The sequence below is a fragment of the Emydura macquarii genome, unplaced genomic scaffold (assembly GCF_026122565.2).
Source record: "Emydura macquarii macquarii isolate MOO-44397 ecotype Brisbane River unplaced genomic scaffold, CSIRO-AGI_Emac_v2 contig_3219, whole genome shotgun sequence".
NCBI classification, from domain to species: domain Eukaryota; kingdom Metazoa; phylum Chordata; order Testudines; family Chelidae; genus Emydura; species Emydura macquarii.
Window position 1 is genome coordinate 63,860 of NW_027133356.1, and position 18,250 is coordinate 82,109.

An 18,250-nucleotide genomic window follows, 5' to 3' on the forward strand; every position below is an offset into this window, starting at 1 on the left:
AGGTGGCAGCCACGTGCGCACCAGCGCCGAGCGGGGCAGCGCCCGCTGCTGCCGGCAAAGTGGAGAAACCACGCCGCGGGGGCGCAGAGCGCAGGCGCGGAGCCGAGGCGGGGCCGCGCGAGGGCGCCTGCGTGGGGAAGGGGGGGCGGGGCGGGTGTGTGTTTTTTTGCGCGTCGGCGGATTCGTCACTAGCCGCGCTTCCGGGTCCTGGGCGGAGCGTATCTGCTGACGGGAAGAGAGCGCGGCGCCGGCGCCAGGTGAGCAGGTCGGGAGTGAGGGGCTCGGGCGGGGCAGGGGCTGAGCCGGGTGGGGGAGGGGAAGCGCAGGGCTGCGGCCGGGGGGCGTGGCCGGAGGGCGTGGCCGGGTCCATGGGGGCCGCGCGGCGGGGGGGGGAGAAGGTCACTCCATGCCCGGCCCGGCCGCTCAGGCTCCGCTCTCCCCCCGCAGCTGTGCCCGGCATGTTCCCGCCCCGCCTGCTGCGGCGCCTGGCTGCGCTCGCCGGACCGGCCGGCAGCCTGGCCCGGAGGCGGCCGCTCTCCGGCGGCGGCTCGGCCCCCGGCCTCCCGCTGCGGACGCGGCTGCTGGTGGCCGGGCTGGCGGGCGGGGCGGCGCTGGCGGGCTGGCTCTACCTGCGGGCGGAGAAGGGGCGGCGGCGGAGGCTGCAGCGGCTGCAGGAGCTGAGGACGCTGGCCCTCGGGCAGGGCGACTTCCAGCTGCGGGACCACACGGGCCGGCCCCGCGCCAAGGCCGACTTCGGCGGGCAGTGGGTGCTGCTCTACTTCGGCTTCACGCACTGCCCGGACATCTGCCCCGAGGAGCTGGAGAAGATGAGCCGGGCCGTGCGGCTGCTGGACCGGGAGCCGCACCTGCCCCGGGTGCAGCCCGTCTTCGTCTCGGTCGACCCGGCCCGGGACGACGTGGCGGCCGTGGCCAAGTACGTGGCCGAGTTCCACCCCCGGCTGCTGGGCCTGACCGGCACCCCCGAGCAAGTGCGGGAGGCCGGCCGGGCCTACCGCGTCTACTACAGCGCCGGGCCCCCGGACGAGGACGACGACTACGTCGTGGACCACACGGTCATCATCTACCTGCTGGGCCCCGACGGGCTCTTCCTGGACTACTACACCCGGGGCAAGAGCGAGGAGCAGATCGCCCAGAGCGTCAAGAGGCACATGGAGACCTACCGCACGCTGCTGAGCTGAGCAGGGCGCAGCCCAGCGCCTCGCGCAATAAACGCCCCGCTTGTCACCAGGGCAGAGCGCCACGGCCGCCTCCGTCTCAGTCTGTGCGCCGGCCTGGCTGCAGCCACGGGGGATCCTCTCCTAGGCCCCGGGAGCAGGATCCCCCCCTGCCGCTCGCTGTAGGGGCTGGGCCCAGCCTGTCCCCTCAGACCCAGCTGCTGCTTTGCGGCTCCCCTTAACCCTTAGCACGGGCAAGGCCCAGCCCTGCTGCGTCTCCTAGGAACGAGGGTACACGTGGGGCTGGCTCAGCTTGCTGCACCCGGCCGCAGGGACGCTGCCCTGTGCCTTAAGGATTATTCACAGCCATCCCTGTTGGGTACTTAACTGGGGGGACGGGATTTCCCCACCACGGCTCCTGGGAGGAGCTGGCTGGTCTGAGGGGCTCAGCCCAACCCTGGGAGCGGGGGGATTCCTGTTGCTCCCTCCCCCAGCTCCACTTGCATGGATTCTCTGGGGCCCCTTCAACCAGCACAAGGCCGCCAAGGGCTGCAGGTGCCAGGCCAGGCCAGGCCAGGCCAGCAGTTCCCCTATGCAGACAAGGCAGCATATTGCCACCTGCAGGGCTATAGGCACGCGTGGAGCTGGGCCATCACGCATGGAGCTGGGGAGAGGGGTGAGGCAGAGCAGCCTGGGCCATTATAACTCCAGGGTGTGCACAGCCAGGGGCCAGAGGGGACAGCTCTGGTCACCCCATCTCAAAAGCCACAGTAAAAGTGAAAGGGCAACAAATGACAGAACAGCTTCCCTGGGGGAGAGATTAGAAAGACGGGGACAGCAGCCTGGAAGAGATTACAGGAGTGGCAGCGGGGAGGGGGAATGAGGGTCTGTCAAATCACGACTGGGAGGGAGGTGTTATTTACCCCTTCGCATAACACACAAACCCGAGCTCACCCCCTGAAATGAATAGGCAGCAGGGTTAAGACAAACACCAGGCAGTATTTTGTCACCCGGCACCCGGGCAGCTTGTGGGACTTGCTGCCGGGGGCTGTTGTGAAGGCCAGCAGTGTAACTGGGGTCCCAGAGGATAAATCCATTCCTGGAGGATAGATCCATCAACAGGGATTAGCCGGTATAGTCAGGGACACAGCCCCATGCTCTGGGGGTCCCCAGCTTCTGAGTGCTCACAGCTGGGTGTAGATGACAGGAGGATGATCGCTCCATCCCCCACTTCTCTTCATTCCCGCTGAAACAGGCTACAGGGCTCGCCGGACCATGGGTCTGATCCAGTACAGCCACTCATGGCTGCCATGGGGGGGGGAGGGGAGGGCAGGTCCCTGTGGCCCCACGGCTGCCCCTGCTGGCAGCTGAGAGGAAGGAATTGCCTGGGGCTGCTCCAGCAAGGTCTGTTTTGAACAGTTGCACGCCTGGCGGGGAGGGTAGAAAGCTGGGCCCAGCTCCAGGACAGGGAAGACATCGCTCGTTTATACCCCATGGAGCCTGCCCGCCTTGCCTTCCTCCATTCAGAGGGGAAAACCAATTCACACCCTGCACCCATAGTTTATTAGTGCATAGGCTGAGACAGCGGAAAGAGACAGAGCAGAGGGGCCAGCCCCACGCACGGCCGTGGGGGGCACGAGGAGGAAGACAGAGGAGGCAGCCCGAGGGCCGGGCTGTACACTGGGCAGCTACTATATACACGGAGTGGCAGCCCCCGGGAAGGGGTGGGGGGGTGCTGTCAATGAGCGACAGAGGGGGCCGCGTAGGTGCGGAACCGCTCGTGCGCTCGCTCTTGCGTCAGGAGCCGCAGTCTCATGGTGTCCACGGCTTCCTCCAGGCCCGGCTGCTGGTTGATCTCCACGGTGTAGTCGTTGGCCTGCAGGGAGGCGATGGAGGGTTAGGGGCCAGGCTGGTGCTGGGGCACCCCAGGGGGAGGGGACGGGGGTACGAGCAAGGAGATGAGGGAGGGGCAGGTGGGGGGCAGGCAGAGCCCTGGTTAGTCACACAGCTGAGGGCAGCAGCTCCTGAGGGGGAGGGGGGCGCGGCCTGTCCCCCAGTAGGGGGGCTGTGATTGCTGTCAGGGGGGGGCAGGGCACCCCTCCTGGGGTGACCTGAGCCCAGACTCACCAGCTGCAGCGAGGCCAGCATGTAGCGACACACCTCGAAGGCCGGCTTCCCCGCCACCAGGCTGGCGAAGGAGTGCCACTCGCCCAGGCGGCCGCAGCTCGCCGCCAGCTGGTCGCCGTAGCTGTGGATGTCGAAGGTGGCCCGTTCCTCCTGCGGGGGAAAGGGAGTCAGACGCTGCAGGCCAAGCCCCACTCCCTCACAGCCCCGGTACTGCTCTCGGCCCAGGGCTGGGGGGCAGGAGTGAGGGGGGGCAGCAGTGGGGTAGTTCCTCAGGCCTTGGCTCTCACGCCAGTTATGCCACCCTTTGTTCCCTGGGCAGCAGTTAGTCACACCCACGCTCGGCCTGCAGCACCTTTGTCAACGCAGAGAGAGGTGCCCACCGGGGAGCCAGGCCCAGGTGGGGGCTCCCCTGCAGGGGGCCAGGCTGAGAGCTCTGCCAAAGCTGCACGGGGCCGGGAACGTGCCCCTAAGCCGCACCGAGGTCACGTCAGCAACACCCTGCCTGCCCCACTGGCCGGGGCCCAGCCTCTCCCCTCCCTGCAGAGTGCCCGGCCCGTGCACTGCCCAGAAGAGGGACAGGTTCCCCTGCTCTGGCCTCACCTGCTCCTGCAGCTTGGGTCCCATCTTGTCCTCCCAGTCACGGACACGCTGGGACAGCACCGTCTCGCGGGCGTAATTCTGGGAGTTGGCAATGAACAGCTCCTGGGGACGGAGAGATGGGGGGTAGGGGGATCAGGGAAAGGAGGGGACCAGATTCCAGCCCCCCCCAATCCACTTCCCTCCCCAGCTCACTCTCACTCGCCCGCCAGGCTCGGGGCCATTGAAACGGAGACGTGGGCACGGGTGGCTGGTGCCCGCGTTTGCGGACGTGACTGCTCCTCTGGGCTGCTTCCACGCCGGAGGCAGCGCTGGCAGTGGGGCGGCCCCCGGCTGCAACGGGGGTGGTGTTCACCCTTCTGGAGCTCAGGGCCCACCCCCCCAGGCAGCTCCCTCTCTCCGCTGGAGAGCTCGCCCTGGCCCTCGTGGGCTCTAACTGCACGGCCCTGAAACGGGGGAGCGGCCGACAGAGGCCAAGAGAATCCAGCACTCTCCTGGGGCCCGGCTGGCTCGAGGCTTCCCCACCTGCTAACGAGCCCCGCCGGCCGCCCCAGCCTCCCTCCTGTTCCTGGGCGGGGTAGGAATGAACCTCTACAGGCGTCTCTGGAAAGCCACAGCCCTTAGCTAGGGCCTCGGGAGGGGCACGGCTGCCCAGGCAGTGAGACGGGCTGCGGGCAGGGGGCACTGCAGAGCCAGGCTCAGGCAGCGAGGCCCCGCGCTCTGCCCCACGGCGCCCCAGGGGCTGGGTACGTACCACGTTCTTCCTCACCAGGTCCTCGTAGCTCAGCGAGTCGGGGATCTCGCAGGGGCCTGGAAGTGAAGGGGAAGCTGTAGCTGAGAGCACTGCCGTCACAGCCGCCCTCCCGCCCCCTCACAGGGGCCCGACCTCCCCAGCGCTATGGGGCGGGCTGGCCGGCCCCGGGAAGAGCAGGGGCCGTGTTACCCGAGGAGCTGTGTGCGCCCACACGAGTGCACGTTCAGGGGTAGGGACACACGCCGCTGTCCTCACACGGGCGAGGGTGGAGGTTTGGGCAAGACGGCCCTTGCGGCCCCTTCTAATCCTATGGTTCCACACATGACTCTGCAACCCACGGAGACTACATGTCCCAGCATGCAGTGTGGTCCACCTCGCTCTCCACAGAGCACTGCATGCTGGGACCTGTAGTCCATGGGTGCCCAGCTGTGGAAATGGTCCCCATTCTTGCTGTAACCCCCTGGCTCAGGCATGCTGCTGGCATAGGCCCCTCGTGGTGAATGAGGCTGAACCGGTCTGGGACGAGAAGGGGGAGCAGAAAATTTTGCAGGGTGGGGATCTGCCGGGAGTACGTTACCCAGGTCGCCCTCGGCCAGCTGCTCTGGGGCCTCCGGCTGGACATCCTCCTGCTCCAGGAAGTCATCTGTGGGAGAGAGAGAATGCTGGTCAAGGGCTCGTGGGACGCAGAGCCCTGCTGAGTTCCCAAGCGCGGGACCTCCAAGCCAAGGGGGGGCAGGGATTGTGGGGGTCCCAAGAGAGGACAAAGCCATCACACGGCAGCTGCCCTGGGCCAGGAAATCCTGTGCTGTTTCCAAGGGGCAGAGGGCCCTTGGACGAGCGGAGCAGCGAGATGCCCTGCCCACGCAGACGGTGGCAAAGGAGCGGGACGGGCCACAGAGCCTGCCCGTCTAGCTCAGGTGTGGCCCAGAGCAGATACAGCCCGGCAGCTGCAACAGCCCCAGCACAGAGTCTCAGTCCAGTCTGTAGCCGGGTTCACCCATTGTAGCAAATGCCACCCCATGAGGGGAACTAACGGCCGGCTGGCGGAGGGAGGCAGGGGATCCCGTGCCCAGGAGTCGCCCCTGCACCAGCACAGACTGCCCCTGCCTCTGAAGCTTTTGGGAGTACCTGCTCCCCCATCATGGTCCAGGCAGTCATCAATTCGCTCCTCCTCCATGGCATTCAGCTCCTCCTCCGCGTCCTCCCGCAGCTCCTCCTCCGCTACATGCTTCCCCAGCAGCAGCCCCTGGGGATGGGAACAGGCCCGGCCGTCACCACGGGTCTCACTGCGAGCGCCTGCCGGCCACCCGCTCTCCTTGGGATTGACACTGCCACAGCACCCAGAGGCCCTGAGTGGGACACACGGGGTGGGACTGCCCACCTGGTCCCCGCCCCGTGGAGGGTATGCCCAGGAAAGGCCCGCCCCCTGGCCAATCCCTGTCACTGCCCAAGTGCCACCCAGCCGCAGGGCGCAGAACAGGTGCTTAGAGGAACCTGCCCCCTTTCTGCAGGGGGGACCAAGGGCACCTAGAACTGAAAGTCCTGTCCTTCCACATTCACTCACCATTCTCCTCTGCAGCTTCCTCTGCACGGCCATCCGCTCCTTCAGCTGCTTCCAGTACAGGACCTCCAGATCTGCCAAGACACAGGGGGAGCGTAGGCACTGCCCCGCCAGGCAGAGATGGAGGGAGCCAGGTGGTGTGGCATGGACACCCGGCATTGCCCTGGCTTGGCTGCCGCAACAAACGGGTCTCTCCCCGGAGGGGAGGAAGAGCTCCGGGACAGGCACGGCACCAGCGCCCTGGGGCAGGAGCTGCTGCTAACTGGGCATGCAGTTCCCATCCGCCTGCGGTGGGACAGCTGGCCGGGCACCCCGCCCCAACCAGACTGGCCGGGCGCTTCCTGGGGAGGAAGGCCTGTGGCCCCGCCACAGAGAAAGCGCCCCTCCGGGTGGGGAAGAGGTTCAAAGCACATTCTCTCCCTACCCACTCCTCCCCGACCCTGCCAGGATCTCCCACCAGGTGGGAGCCGAAGGCTGGTCCATGCTAGAAAATTAAATCGACCCAGCTACATCACTGGTGGGTGGTGTGTGAGTGGCGCAGTCCCCGTGTAGGCTGGTTCTTCCATCAGCGTAGCTCCCACCTCTCGGGGAGGTGGATTGGCTCTGTCAATGGGAGAACCCCTCCCGCCGGCATAGCTAGCTTCTACACTGCGGCACAGTTCCAGTGTAGACGAGCCCTGAGGAATGCTCCCCCGCTGGGGCAGTGCTGACACTCTGGTTTCACTCCACGTAGCTCTGAAATGCAGGCTCATTTCAGGGGCGTTTGGGTGAGGTGAGGTGGGGTGGGACGTTTAGCACAAGCGGAGTGGGCGGGGAAGGCGGGTCGCCTTGCGCGCACACCACCCTCCAGGTCCTGCTCACCAGCAAACGTGGGCCCTTTCTTCTTCGTCCTCCTGCCGTCGGCTGTGTCATGCTCTGGGGAGACGAGAAACGAGCGATGTTAGACAGCCAGGTTCTGCGGGGACAGCCCTGCGGGACGGGCACCAGCCAGCGGATTACCGGGGGCGGGTGCAGGATTCAGGAGAGATGGCAAGGCTCCAACACTACAGTGATAGGGCCCAGATAAGACAGACAGACACATGGACTCCAGATGGCACTGCTGCCTTCTGAGCTGGCTACTTTCCCAGGCCTGATACCACAGTGCGGTCACAGGGTTAGCAGAACCCGCTCTGGAGAGGCAGGGCTGCTTAGGCCGTGATCTCGAGATCCAGAACAAGTGGGGTAGGAAGGGTCACATCAGATACCTGAGCAAAGGGCCAGGCACTGACATGTCACATTGGGAGCTGAAGAGAGGAAACGCTGCCACCTGCCGTGTAGCAGTGAGCTGAAGGAGCTCAGAAAGATAGAAACCAGAACAACGGAGAGATGTCAGGAAGAACCATCCGCTGCGGCTAGGCCCACGAAGTCTATGCCCCTGGCAGCGGAACGGGGCTCCTGAGACTCAGCTTTCATTTGCAGGAAGTTTGTGGGCAATCAGGTTTACGGAGAAAACCTTAAAAACGTGACCCAAGCGTAACGGAAGTAGCTATATCTGCCTGAATCTGCAAACAGTCTGGACCAAGAGCTCTGCACCATTCCGTCCCCGTTAACTCTGGAGCATAATGAGGACACTTGAAATGTCAGCGCTGTTCACTATTTCACTGCCCCTCTTTTTGACAAGAACAAAACCCCCTTCCCAGGCTCACAAGCCTCCACCAGGCAGTTCTACACGGGGCAATGCAAGAGTCTCTGGTGCGTGCAGACAGACAGACAGATCTCAGACTGGAGGAGGGGACAAATGGAATGTAACCGGCTGGCAGGGGCCACTCTGCCTTTCAACATCCTTCACCCTGCTGGGGAATTCCCAGCCTGCTGCCCCTGGGCATGGCAGAATCCAGGGGACATGGCACAGCTTCGGACCAGCTTGCCGGGCAGCACACCAAGTCCTGCTACGAGCCGTTGTTCTGTTACAGGGTTTCCTGCCCCTTCCTTATGCGGCTGTCACAGGCAGGACGCTGGGCTAGATGGGGCCTGAGGCCACTCCTGTGGTGCACACCAAACAGCCAGCAGGAGACAGGAAGAGCACAAGGGCTGCTGAACGGGGGGGCGGGGTGTGGGGACTGCAGTCCCACGTGACACCGGCAGGATAAGGGGCTCCCCAGGGCAGAGCCCAGACACCACTCGCCGCTGGGCCAGGATGCTGGGGCTGGGGGCGCAGAGAGGCCATGTCTCTCGGCAGAAGAGGCCCTGCCAGGGAGCAGGGTGCAGGATGGGGCAGCAGAGCTGGAGCCAAGATACTCACCGCTTGCAGTGAACCACCTCATGAAGTCCTGCAGCTGGCTGGGCACCCTCCTCTTCCGCTTGCCGCCTGGCACGTCGTCTAGGCTGCGTGGCACTGTGAAGGGTCTGCCTGGAGCCGGGGGCAGGGCACAGAGAAGGGAGTGAGCTGCAGCCACGCCGGGTGGGGGGGAACGGCAGGAGGAAACTCTGCCCCAGCACTGGGCGCAGGTTACAGGGAGACCCCTGGGCAGCTGGCTGGGCGTTAGCAGCCACTGACGCCCGGCCATATGGTGACATGGCTCGGCCCCAGGACAAGGCCTGGAGCATAGTCCCTGCCGGGTCTCCTCCCACATCAGAGGCACCGACGAGCTCTTTGTGGCTCTGGTCCGTTGGAAGAAAAGCTGCTGGGGCCGGACACCTCCCCTCTGCCCAGCACAGAGCAAGCCTGCAAGCGCCTTGGGAGCGGGGCTTGGGGCTGGGCGGGAAGGGCTTTCCAGCGTCACGGTGTCAGAGTGCAGCCCGGGGCCCTCGCCGTCAGCACCTGCGTCATTCCCAGGCAGGCCACGGGGCCCAGCAGGCAACGCGGGCGGGTGCTCCAATCCAGACAGGCTGGGACTGTGCTCTCTGCGGCCCTCAACTCAGGACGTTCGCCTGCAGCCACGTTCGCCCCCACGGCCCTTGCTAGCCACCCCAATCTAGGGGGAAAGGTGGGTTTGCTCCATGGACAGCGGGAGGTGTAAGATAGGGGCTTCCCTGCTCACAGCACAGGCGGTCCCTGCTTCCTGGAGCTGAGCACCAGGCGAGGACCCCCGGAGCAGCCAGGCCGTCACCCGTCAGCGGGCCCCGTCCTTACCTTTCTTAAAAGGCTTGTCCTCCAAGCTGTCAAAGGGGTCGAGGCTTTGCCACGGATCCAGCATCTCCTGCCACAGAACGTGGGCACACGGTGAACACCACAGCGCCACGGCCAGGCTGCTCCGCTCCCACTCGACTCCCCGGGCAGCCTCCCTCCCTGAGCGGGCAGGGAGCAGCCAGCCTCACCCAAAGCACGGCTCAGCCGGCTAGTTCAGGAGCCGCCGCGATTCGCTCTTGGGCTGGTGCCCGCCGGGAGCTGCTCCCTGGCATACGCGGCGCCGTGAGGAAGGGCCCAGGTCACCAGCCTCCACTCGAGTGACTACCCGAGAGTCACGCTCATCCCGAGACTCTGCAGCCTCCCTGAACAGGTCCCTAGAGACCCCCTCTCACCTTGATGCGGGCGTTGGGATCCACGGCAGGGGCCCTTTCCCGCAGCATGTAGCCCTTCCTGTCCTGCGCGCTCTGGCAGGCAAAGAAGAGGGCAGTTAGTTTCCTGATGCATCAGACAGAGGCGAGAGGAATCAGCTGGGTCTGCGGGGACCACGGGCCACCGGACGGGCAGGAGTGCAGCAGCTCCCCCTCCCCACACGACCACGGCCCTGCTCCTACCTTCTGCTGCTGAATGTGCTCGGCAGCGGCCGGGCTGGTCTCCACGTCCCCAGGCAAGAAACCGCCGCCTCCTGCATCATCATCGTCATCATCATCCCCAGCACCCCCCTCTGGTACCGCCGCACCTGCCAAAGAGGGGCACAGTCACTCCCTTTCCATCCACGGGGCCACAACCAGCGCAGGAAGAGCCCTGGAGAGCCGCCCATCCTCTGCCCTCCCTGCTCCCAGGATGGAGCCTCTCCTTCCGTTCTGAAAAGTGACACCTTCCCCCCACACCCCCCGCAGGCTGCAGTTCTTGAGAGAACAAGACATGGCCTCCTTCGTAACACAGGCTCAGACGCCCCCCCCACCCCCCCGCCCTCCCCATGGCCCGTGGCTGCCAGAGCCAGGGAGAATTCAACAGCCCTATCGCCCCCCCGTGGTTGGGAACCAGCCCGCCGGGGCCTAGGCTACGGGTGCCACGCTGGATCTCACACAGCAAACCGGCCGCGCGTCTCACCTTCATTGTCAGAGAAGTTCAGGACTGGGACAGGCATCTCACAGGCACTGACCTCCATGGGGGCATTTCCAGACCCCGGGGCAGTCGTCTGCCCTCCTGGCAGGGATAAGGCAGAATGGGGGCAGGGAGAGACGTGTTAGCAATGTCCCCAAAGCACGACCCCGCTGAGCTCTCAGCTCCTGGCTCCCTGTGGAGCCCGCTGGGATAGCTGCTGGTTCAGTGACCGAGGCTCACTCCAGCCAGCCATAAACCAGGCTGGCTTGTACAGCCAGCTCCCCCCACACCCCGCAGAGCAGCCTCTCCTACGGAGTGCAGGGCTACAGCTGGAGCCTAGGACAGCCCCAAGCCTGCAGGAAGGCGTCGCAGCATCAGCATCTCTCCCCCGCCCAGCCCCTGCTGCAGCAAGCCTCTGTCATTCTGGCCCCACAGCAGCCTGGCTGGAGGCGGCACCCAGCCAACGGAGGGTGCTCCAGGCCCTGCTCAGGAGCAGATGGGGACAGGGATGCTGGAAGGGCAGGAATGAAGAGCCCCTCCAGAGATGTAGGGGGTGGCAGTGAAGAGGACTGGGGCCCTGCCCTCTCTGGGGCTCTTTGGGGTGGCCATGGGAGGGTAAAGTGAGATCCCCCAGCCCAATCCTGCACCTGTAGCGCTGCCGGGGTCCCCGGCCTGGCGTCTCGCTAGGAAGCACTGTGTGGGCGAGTGGCCCGCCAGCTCCAGCATGAAGGCTCCGTTGACGTGGGGGGTGCACGTGTTCATGCGGAAATCCTTCCGGCTGGCCAGGATCTCCCCCTTCCGGCTGAGGGGAGACAGAGCGGCGTTCGAACAGCTCTGAGCCGGCACCGTCGCTGGTTTGCAGGGTGCAGGCAGAGCGTGGGGCAGCAGGAAGAAGGGAAAGAGACCCAGACACGGAAGAGACCCATTTAGCCCAGTCACACCACCAAGCCAGCTTGGAATGGGACTTCCACTGGCTCACATACCAGTGACAGGGGCTACATAAGGGAGACTTAGATCTTGTCTCCAGGATGGTCACCCCCTTCTGGGCAGCACAGACTGGTGTCACATCCCCGGCGGTTAGCAGAGCTCTCGCATCTCTTCCTAAATCTCTCCCTCTGGACCCCGGACGTTGGTTGCTCTCTGTACTCCCCCTATCCCCGCACAGGCACCTCTTTCAGGTATTTTGGGGCCAGAGCCGAGTATCGAATCCCAGCTAGGATCTCCCCAGAGCCAGTCAGAGGGCAGCTATCCCCACCCTGCTCCAGGGCACAAGGCTTCCCTATCAACCCACGTCACGGTGGCCCATCTCACATGGCAACATCACGTCCGACTGGCTTCCTACTCTCACCCCTCCATTCCGGCTGGTCCCTGGCTGCTTCCCAGGCTCATCCCTCCCATTGATTGCTCGTGAGAGACGCAACGGGGGGGAGAGCAATCTCATGTGATGTCTGGCCCACATCCCTCTGGATTATTTCCCTCCCCTGCCATTTCAGTAGGAAGTGCTGTTCTTCCCTCTCTAGCTCATTCAAAAAAATGTTCAGCCAGGCCAGCCCTACCACCACCGGGGAGGAAATCCAAGAGACAGAAAGCAGATGGCAGGAGAGGAGTGACTGAAAGGCGCTCCAAGGGCAGCCTTTACCTGAATAGGGGGTTGTCCCTCTTTTCCGCCTCCTCCGGGGGTACCAGGGCCATCGGCGTCAAGGGGACGATGTTCACAGTCTGCAAAGATACGCCAGCATGATCCCAGCTGCTCATCGTGGGAACAGAGGGGCCCAGCTGCACTCCAGAGACAGGGGCCTTGCAGCTGGGAAGAGGGGTCCACGCATATGGAAAGCTTTTTCATCTGCTTCTCAGGACACTGGGCCGGGCAAGCTGGGCAGCGGGCAGGACAGGGCAGGGCGCAAACGCCAGCTCCCACCAGCCAGATGGCAGCTGCCCGCAAGGGGCTCAGAGGTACCCGCTGTGTGTCACAGCTTGCTGCTGCTGCTGGGGAGGTTTCCGGCTGCAGGACAGGCTGGAGATTCACCCTCACTGGCAGAGGCCTGCCAGCACTGCGCAGTTAGAGGGTGAGGCTAGGGTGCTGGGGTTGGCAAGCTGGTACACAGGACGCGGCAGACACCTTTTGGATTCAACTCTAGTCTCAGAAACGCCCTGACCAGGAGGCAGAAGGGACATAAGAGGGGCAGGGAGGAAGGGCAGGGACCACCTCACGTACGTTAGGGGGGTGATCCTTCCTCATGTCCACGCTCACCACGCTGGTGTCCTTGATGTCATCCAAGGAGAGGAACTGCAGGGAGAGAGCAGTACCGCTGAGCATGTCGCACAGAGGGCTCTGTCTCACCGGCGTGCTGTACCGATGCGCTATGCTGATCCCCCACAGTGCCCCGGAAGGCAGGTCGGGATCTCTAAGCCACTTCCACAGATGGGCCATTGGGGAGGGAAGGGAGGTGTCCAAGGTCACAAAGGGGGTCGTGGATCCTTGCCCCGGGATCGGTCCCCCCCACTCCAATGCTGTCCCCCGATCCAAACGAGAAGAGCTCTGCAGATCCACATCTGAACCGGGGAGCGAGGAGAGGAGGCAGAGCCAAGAGCCAGCTGGAGCTCTCCCAGTGGTGTAAATGGGCCACGGGCCGGGCCCTTGGTGGCAAACTCCACCAAAGCAAGCTGGCCTCTCCGCAGAAATGCCTTACAGACACCACAGGGCAGCCACTGCTCCCCTGCGGGCGGCACACGAGGCTTCCCCAGGCAGCGCCGCTCCTGACCCATGACAGCTGTATTGTTCACCAGCTAAAGCTCTCCCAGCCCTCAGCGTGGCCAGGCAAGCAAGCACACACCTCTTCAGAGGAGAGCCCTCTGGCCCAGGAGACAGAGAGAGCCATGGAGGCCAAGCCTTTAATCTCTGGGGCGGAGCTCCCATGTCCACACTGCTGTTTTTAGCAGTGCAGCGTCCCGCTGCCTCCCCCCTGCCAGAGCCTTTCCCCACCGCGGTGAAAGGCTCTGCCAGCGGGGAAAAGCTCCAGCAGCTCCCTGCCGCCTCCCCACTGCCAGAGCCTTACACTGCAGCGTGTGGCTACATGCCTGCCTGTACTCTGCTCGTCCCCATAAGCGTAGACCTAGTTCTAGGGACCAAACCCTCCGGCCCAGGGTGTTGGGGCAGCGGCGGAAGGAGGAGTGTGCTGCGGAAGCTAAAGACCCTCTAGCAGGAGAAGAGCAGTTCGGGAGTGGCCGGCTGGCAACTGATCATAGCAACTAATCAGGCCTGGCACAATTAGACCTGCAGCCTGAGGTACCCACCCCCATTTCACCTGCCAGTCAAGTGCCCGGCTCTGCAGGTGGGGCACACGGCTGGAATACCGTCTGCACTCCCCCTGCTGGCGCACAGAGGGACCGCGCACGGGGAGAACACGTCCCACACCTGTCGTCTTACCTCTTCCTCCTCCCTCCGGGGCTCAGCGCTCACATCAGCATCAGTGCCATCCTCCCCCACAGACGTAGGCTGCCTGTCCCGCCTGGGGCAGGGAGGGAAAACACAAGAGGGCACCAGAGTTTTTTTTTTAAAACCATGATTATCAGCTGGGAAGTTCCACGGGACAGAGCCCAGGATGTCCGAGTCATTGGTAGGGTGTGTCCTGGGGCCAGGGTTACTCTGACAAAGACTCAGGGAAAGTAACATGTCTCCTCCAGCCCAGGAGTGGGCAGCGGATAAAGCGACCGGGACCTCTTGTCCTTGTGAAGTGCTAAAGAAGGGCCCAATGTTCAAGGGCCCAGGAGGGAGACAGCCACAGCAGTAAATTATTCTTCTGACGGGGCCAGCTAAAGTGCACTTGATTCCTACCTGCGGGCAGCGCTCAGAGCAGGATGGGAGTGCAAGCGGCCCAGAGGAAACGGGCTTGGCCACAGTAGGGAGAGGGGGTTTAGGCCTGGCCAGCAAGTCTTGTTGGTTAAGTCGATTCCATTTCCATCAGGAAGCACAAAACGGGAAAGGGCAGGGCACGTTTCAGGGCAAGGCAGCCAGCAAGCAGCTTGGATCGCTGCTTAACACATTCCATTTCTAGCAGGCCCAGCTCACTGTAACACAGGCAGCTCCCTCCCTGCTGGCTCCGTTCCCTCCCTCACCGCATCAACAAGGCTCCGGCAAAGCCCAGCGAGTGCCCCTTGTGAGCCAGGCCCCTGGCAGAGAGAAAGGAGGGGCCTGAAATCAATTCCATTGGGGAAGTCCATTTGCCTGGCTGAAGCCAAGTGCCTGTCTGAAGTCAGAGCCTCACCCGTCCAGGGCATTTCTGTGACAGAACAGATGCTGCTGCCCCCCCTACACAGATCTCTCCTCTCTTAACTGAAGACCTGCTCTGAGCACAGGCCAGTTAGAACAGGGGATAGATCGGAAAGTTTCCCAAGAGGCAACATGGAACATTTGATAACTGCTACCACATCCCAGGCCTGTTCAACCAACCTGCCTAGATCCTCTTTCTATGTAATACCTCCACGCACTGGGCGGCACTGCGTGTTTTGTTACAGTCATTAAGTTGTGCACTGAGACTGCTAGTGAAGCCTTTTGGGATAAAACAATCAGACCAGCTAAGGCCCCAGCCCTGCAACTGGATTCCCACCAGAGACACCTGCCCCCACATCTCCCCCTCTTGCCTGCACAGAGACCCACTGACTTCAAAGTTATCCTAGGGGGATTCTTTTGCAGGATTGGAGCCTAACATTAAAACAAGCAAAAAATAACCAAGGAGGTGGTCCCGGAGGACAACAGTTTAAAACCAGATAAAGCGCGAACGTGCTTTATGATCGGAGCAGGGAGTCAGGACTCATGGGTCTATTCCTCGCTCTGCCAGTGACTTCTGTTGCAGACATGGGCAAGTCACTTCACTTCCCACCTGCAAAACAGGGATAATTTACCTATATCGAAGGAACAGGGGTGTTCGAAGGATTAGTTGGTATTCACAATTACAAGTCCCTTGCTTGGAAGAGACTAGGGAAGGGCAAAGGATTGTGACAGTGATAAAAGGGACAGGAGCTGCAGGCCAGAAAGATACGCATTAGCCTGCCGACTGAGCCCAGACAGACTTTGCAAGAGGCAGTCTCCCAGAGAAGGAAAATCTTTACTTACTTTTTGTTGGAGATGAAGTCAAGGGCCTGGTAAACTAGAGAGTAGAGATATTCCACCTGCCAAAATAAGGCCAGAGGGTTAGAGGCTGAGATGCAAGGACCCCAGGGAGACTGCCTCTATTAGGGGCTGGGATGGACTAGGGTCCCTGAAGAGACTCCAATGTTTGTTTTTCAGAACTTCAATGTTCCCACCAGGTCTTGAGTACTCAAGTCATCAGAAGGTACTTGCAGCCTTAACTCCCGCTTGGGGAGCATTTTGCTTGAGGAACAAAGTCCTATATGGCAAGGCTTGTAGTTTCTGCAGGCTGCACGTCCACGTACACAGAGACAGGAGTAGCCAGAGTGGGGGCTGGGTTTCGGCAACCAGTGATGTATGTAGTTTCAGGGCTACGTTTAATAAGTCAGCACACATGCAGGGGCCCCAATATTTTCAGAGTCAAGCAAAAATCCCCCAAGCACCCGCTGTGCAAGTCTCAAGCTTGCAAACGCTCCTCCCAGTCTTGCAGGGGCTGTCAGAGTGAGTCCCGGCACTTCTTGGCTGCCCCACCTTCTTGCTGTAGATGCAGGCAGAACCCTGGATCAGCAGAGCTGCCTCTATGAAGTTCATGGTGGTTCTGCCGCCATCGAAGGAAATGCAGATCTGGTCCAGCTACAGAACACACAAATGGGAAGACATAAGCTGATTTTACAGACTGGGTTTGAGAGAGAACACAGCAGGAAGAGACCCTTTGGAGGGGACAAAGCCCTGGAGCCACAGCAAACCTGCAGGGGCATGTGGGAGAGGAGAGGAGATGGGTAAATGGAGAAAGCAGGACTGCTCCCATCTCATTCTCTTGTAACCTTTGAGGCTAGAGCTCTTCCGTAGGTGGAACTGGTTCTCCAAGGAGCAGGTCTGTGCTGTGCAGAGCGTCATTTCTAAAACGCATGGGGATACAGGAGCACTTTACAGGGAGGGCAGGGAGCAAAAAGTAACACAGGCCCTAGGACCAGGGCTTGATATTTAGAGTCTAAGACCAGTGACAACGTAGCAGTGCTGGCCTGAGGGACAGGAACATTAGGGATCCAAACGAGCGCCGCATGCTAAGAATTCCAGCTGCGTGGCCACAGGCCACACGGTAGCACTCTGATAACAACACTCCTCCCTGCCACCCAGGTCTAGGTGAATGGAAAGAACACCTTACCTCCTCCAAATACTCCCCCAGCTGGGCTGCCACATCCACCTCCCAGTTCTTTGTAAGATCCCGGATGGGCTGCAGAAGGTGCAAGAAGCGTGACTCCACATCCTCCATGGTAGCAGATCCCTAGAAGTGCAACAAGTTACATTTCATCCAGGAGCTAGGCAGACAAGCCCACAACGAGGAGGGCACAGAACGAGAACACAGGTTCATCAGTGTGCGGACAACGCTGTCATCTGTGGTAATCTAATGGGATGCGGTCAGCTCAGAGCCGGCTCCAATTTTGTTTTTATAAAAAGCGGGCCTCAGGTTTTACAAAAGCGAAAAGCAAGGTTTTAATTCAACGAAAAACAGGCATAAACATTCCCTGCGCTGTCACAACCCAGGGGAACATAAGACTAGCGGCAAAGAATCTACAAATGATATTTATCTGATTTTAGCCCTATAGAAATGTTTCTAAATAAACAAACCTGACCATGCAACTGACTAGAAATCCCAGTGAAACTGACCAAGCCAAGCCTAGAGAAAGAAAGTGAAGCAAACAACATAAATCACTGATTCTATTATTTATACAGCAGAGGCACATGGGGACCCAGGTCAGAATCACGGCCTTGTTGTGCTGGGTACTCTGCAAACCTGAGCGCCACTTCTGCAAACAGTTAAGCACCTGTAAGACCTCACCCCCGGGGACCCACTTTAGGACCCAATCCGGTACCTACCCAGATGTGGGCTCACTCACCGCCAGGCTTCCCTGAACCTGGGCATCGTTTTACACCTAGGATCCGCTCACAGCAGAGGGAAAAGGAGCTGCCAAACCGGCCCATCCCCGGCCCTCTCCTGCCCTCCCACACCATGGACAGCGAGTGCCTCCCCAGCCTCACACCCCACCCCCCTCTGTTAGCCAGGGCCAGCAGTGGGCTGGGTGCCTCAGTGTCCCCCTGTCTGAGAGGGACCTCGGGGTCAGACGCAGCTGTGCCCCCCACCCCCCAGTGCTTCCTCCACTGCCAGCGCCGCCCCCCCACCCCCCAGCTCCACCCCCCATTCCCTCAAGCACCCCTCAGCGCCGCCCCCCAGGCACCCCCCAGCACTGCCCCCCATTACTCCAGGCACCCCCCAGCTCTGCCCCCCAGCACCGCCCCCCATTCCCCCAGGCCCCCCCCCCCAGCGCTGCCCCCGCCCCCCAGGAACCCCCCAGCGCTGCTCCCAATCCCCCCAGCTCTGCCCCCCACCCCACGGTGCCAGCGCCCCCCCGTCTCCACAGCGCCCCCACCCCACAGCGCCCTCCACCCAGTCCAGTCCCGCCCCATAGCCCGGCCCGGGGGCGCCGGAGTGTCCGGACCGTACCACGGGCGCGGGAGGGCCGCACGCTCCCGCCGGAGAAAGGTCCGGCCCGGAACGTACCACCCGCACCCCGCGGCGGGGCAGGAGAAGATCGCGCCGCTTCGGAATCAGCCTCAGCCGCCCCCGCCGCCGGCCTCCATTTTGTTTTTCCCGCTCGAGCCGACGTCAGCCAGCGCGCGTGACGTCGGCGGGCGG

General features: G+C 62.4%; 2 protein-coding genes across 2 annotated transcripts; one reads left to right on the top strand and one right to left on the bottom strand.

The window, feature by feature from the left end:
* Nucleotides 1-196: 196 nt before the first annotated feature.
* Nucleotides 197-1,699, top strand: SCO2 (synthesis of cytochrome C oxidase 2). Its single transcript, XM_067531400.1, has 2 exons — nt 197-257; nt 448-1,699. Exon 2 carries the CDS (start codon nt 459-461, stop codon nt 1,197-1,199), a length of 741 nt encoding a protein of 246 aa, XP_067387501.1. The 5' UTR covers nt 197-257; nt 448-458; the 3' UTR covers nt 1,200-1,699.
* A 151-nt stretch (nt 1,700-1,850) lies between these two features.
* Nucleotides 1,851-18,205, bottom strand: NCAPH2 (non-SMC condensin II complex subunit H2). Its single transcript, XM_067531398.1, has 21 exons — nt 18,059-18,205; nt 16,721-16,840; nt 16,087-16,188; nt 15,541-15,596; nt 13,855-13,936; nt 12,643-12,714; nt 12,067-12,146; nt 11,075-11,229; nt 10,434-10,529; nt 9,935-10,059; nt 9,716-9,787; nt 9,327-9,393; nt 8,496-8,603; nt 7,076-7,129; nt 6,218-6,288; nt 5,782-5,899; nt 5,231-5,296; nt 4,654-4,709; nt 3,903-4,004; nt 3,303-3,452; nt 1,851-3,051 (listed from the first exon to the last, which is right to left on the bottom strand). Exons 2-21 carry the CDS (start codon nt 16,826-16,828, stop codon nt 2,914-2,916), a joined length of 1,878 nt encoding a protein of 625 aa, XP_067387499.1. The 5' UTR covers nt 16,829-16,840; nt 18,059-18,205; the 3' UTR covers nt 1,851-2,913.
* Between the last annotated feature and the right edge of the window lie 45 nt (nt 18,206-18,250).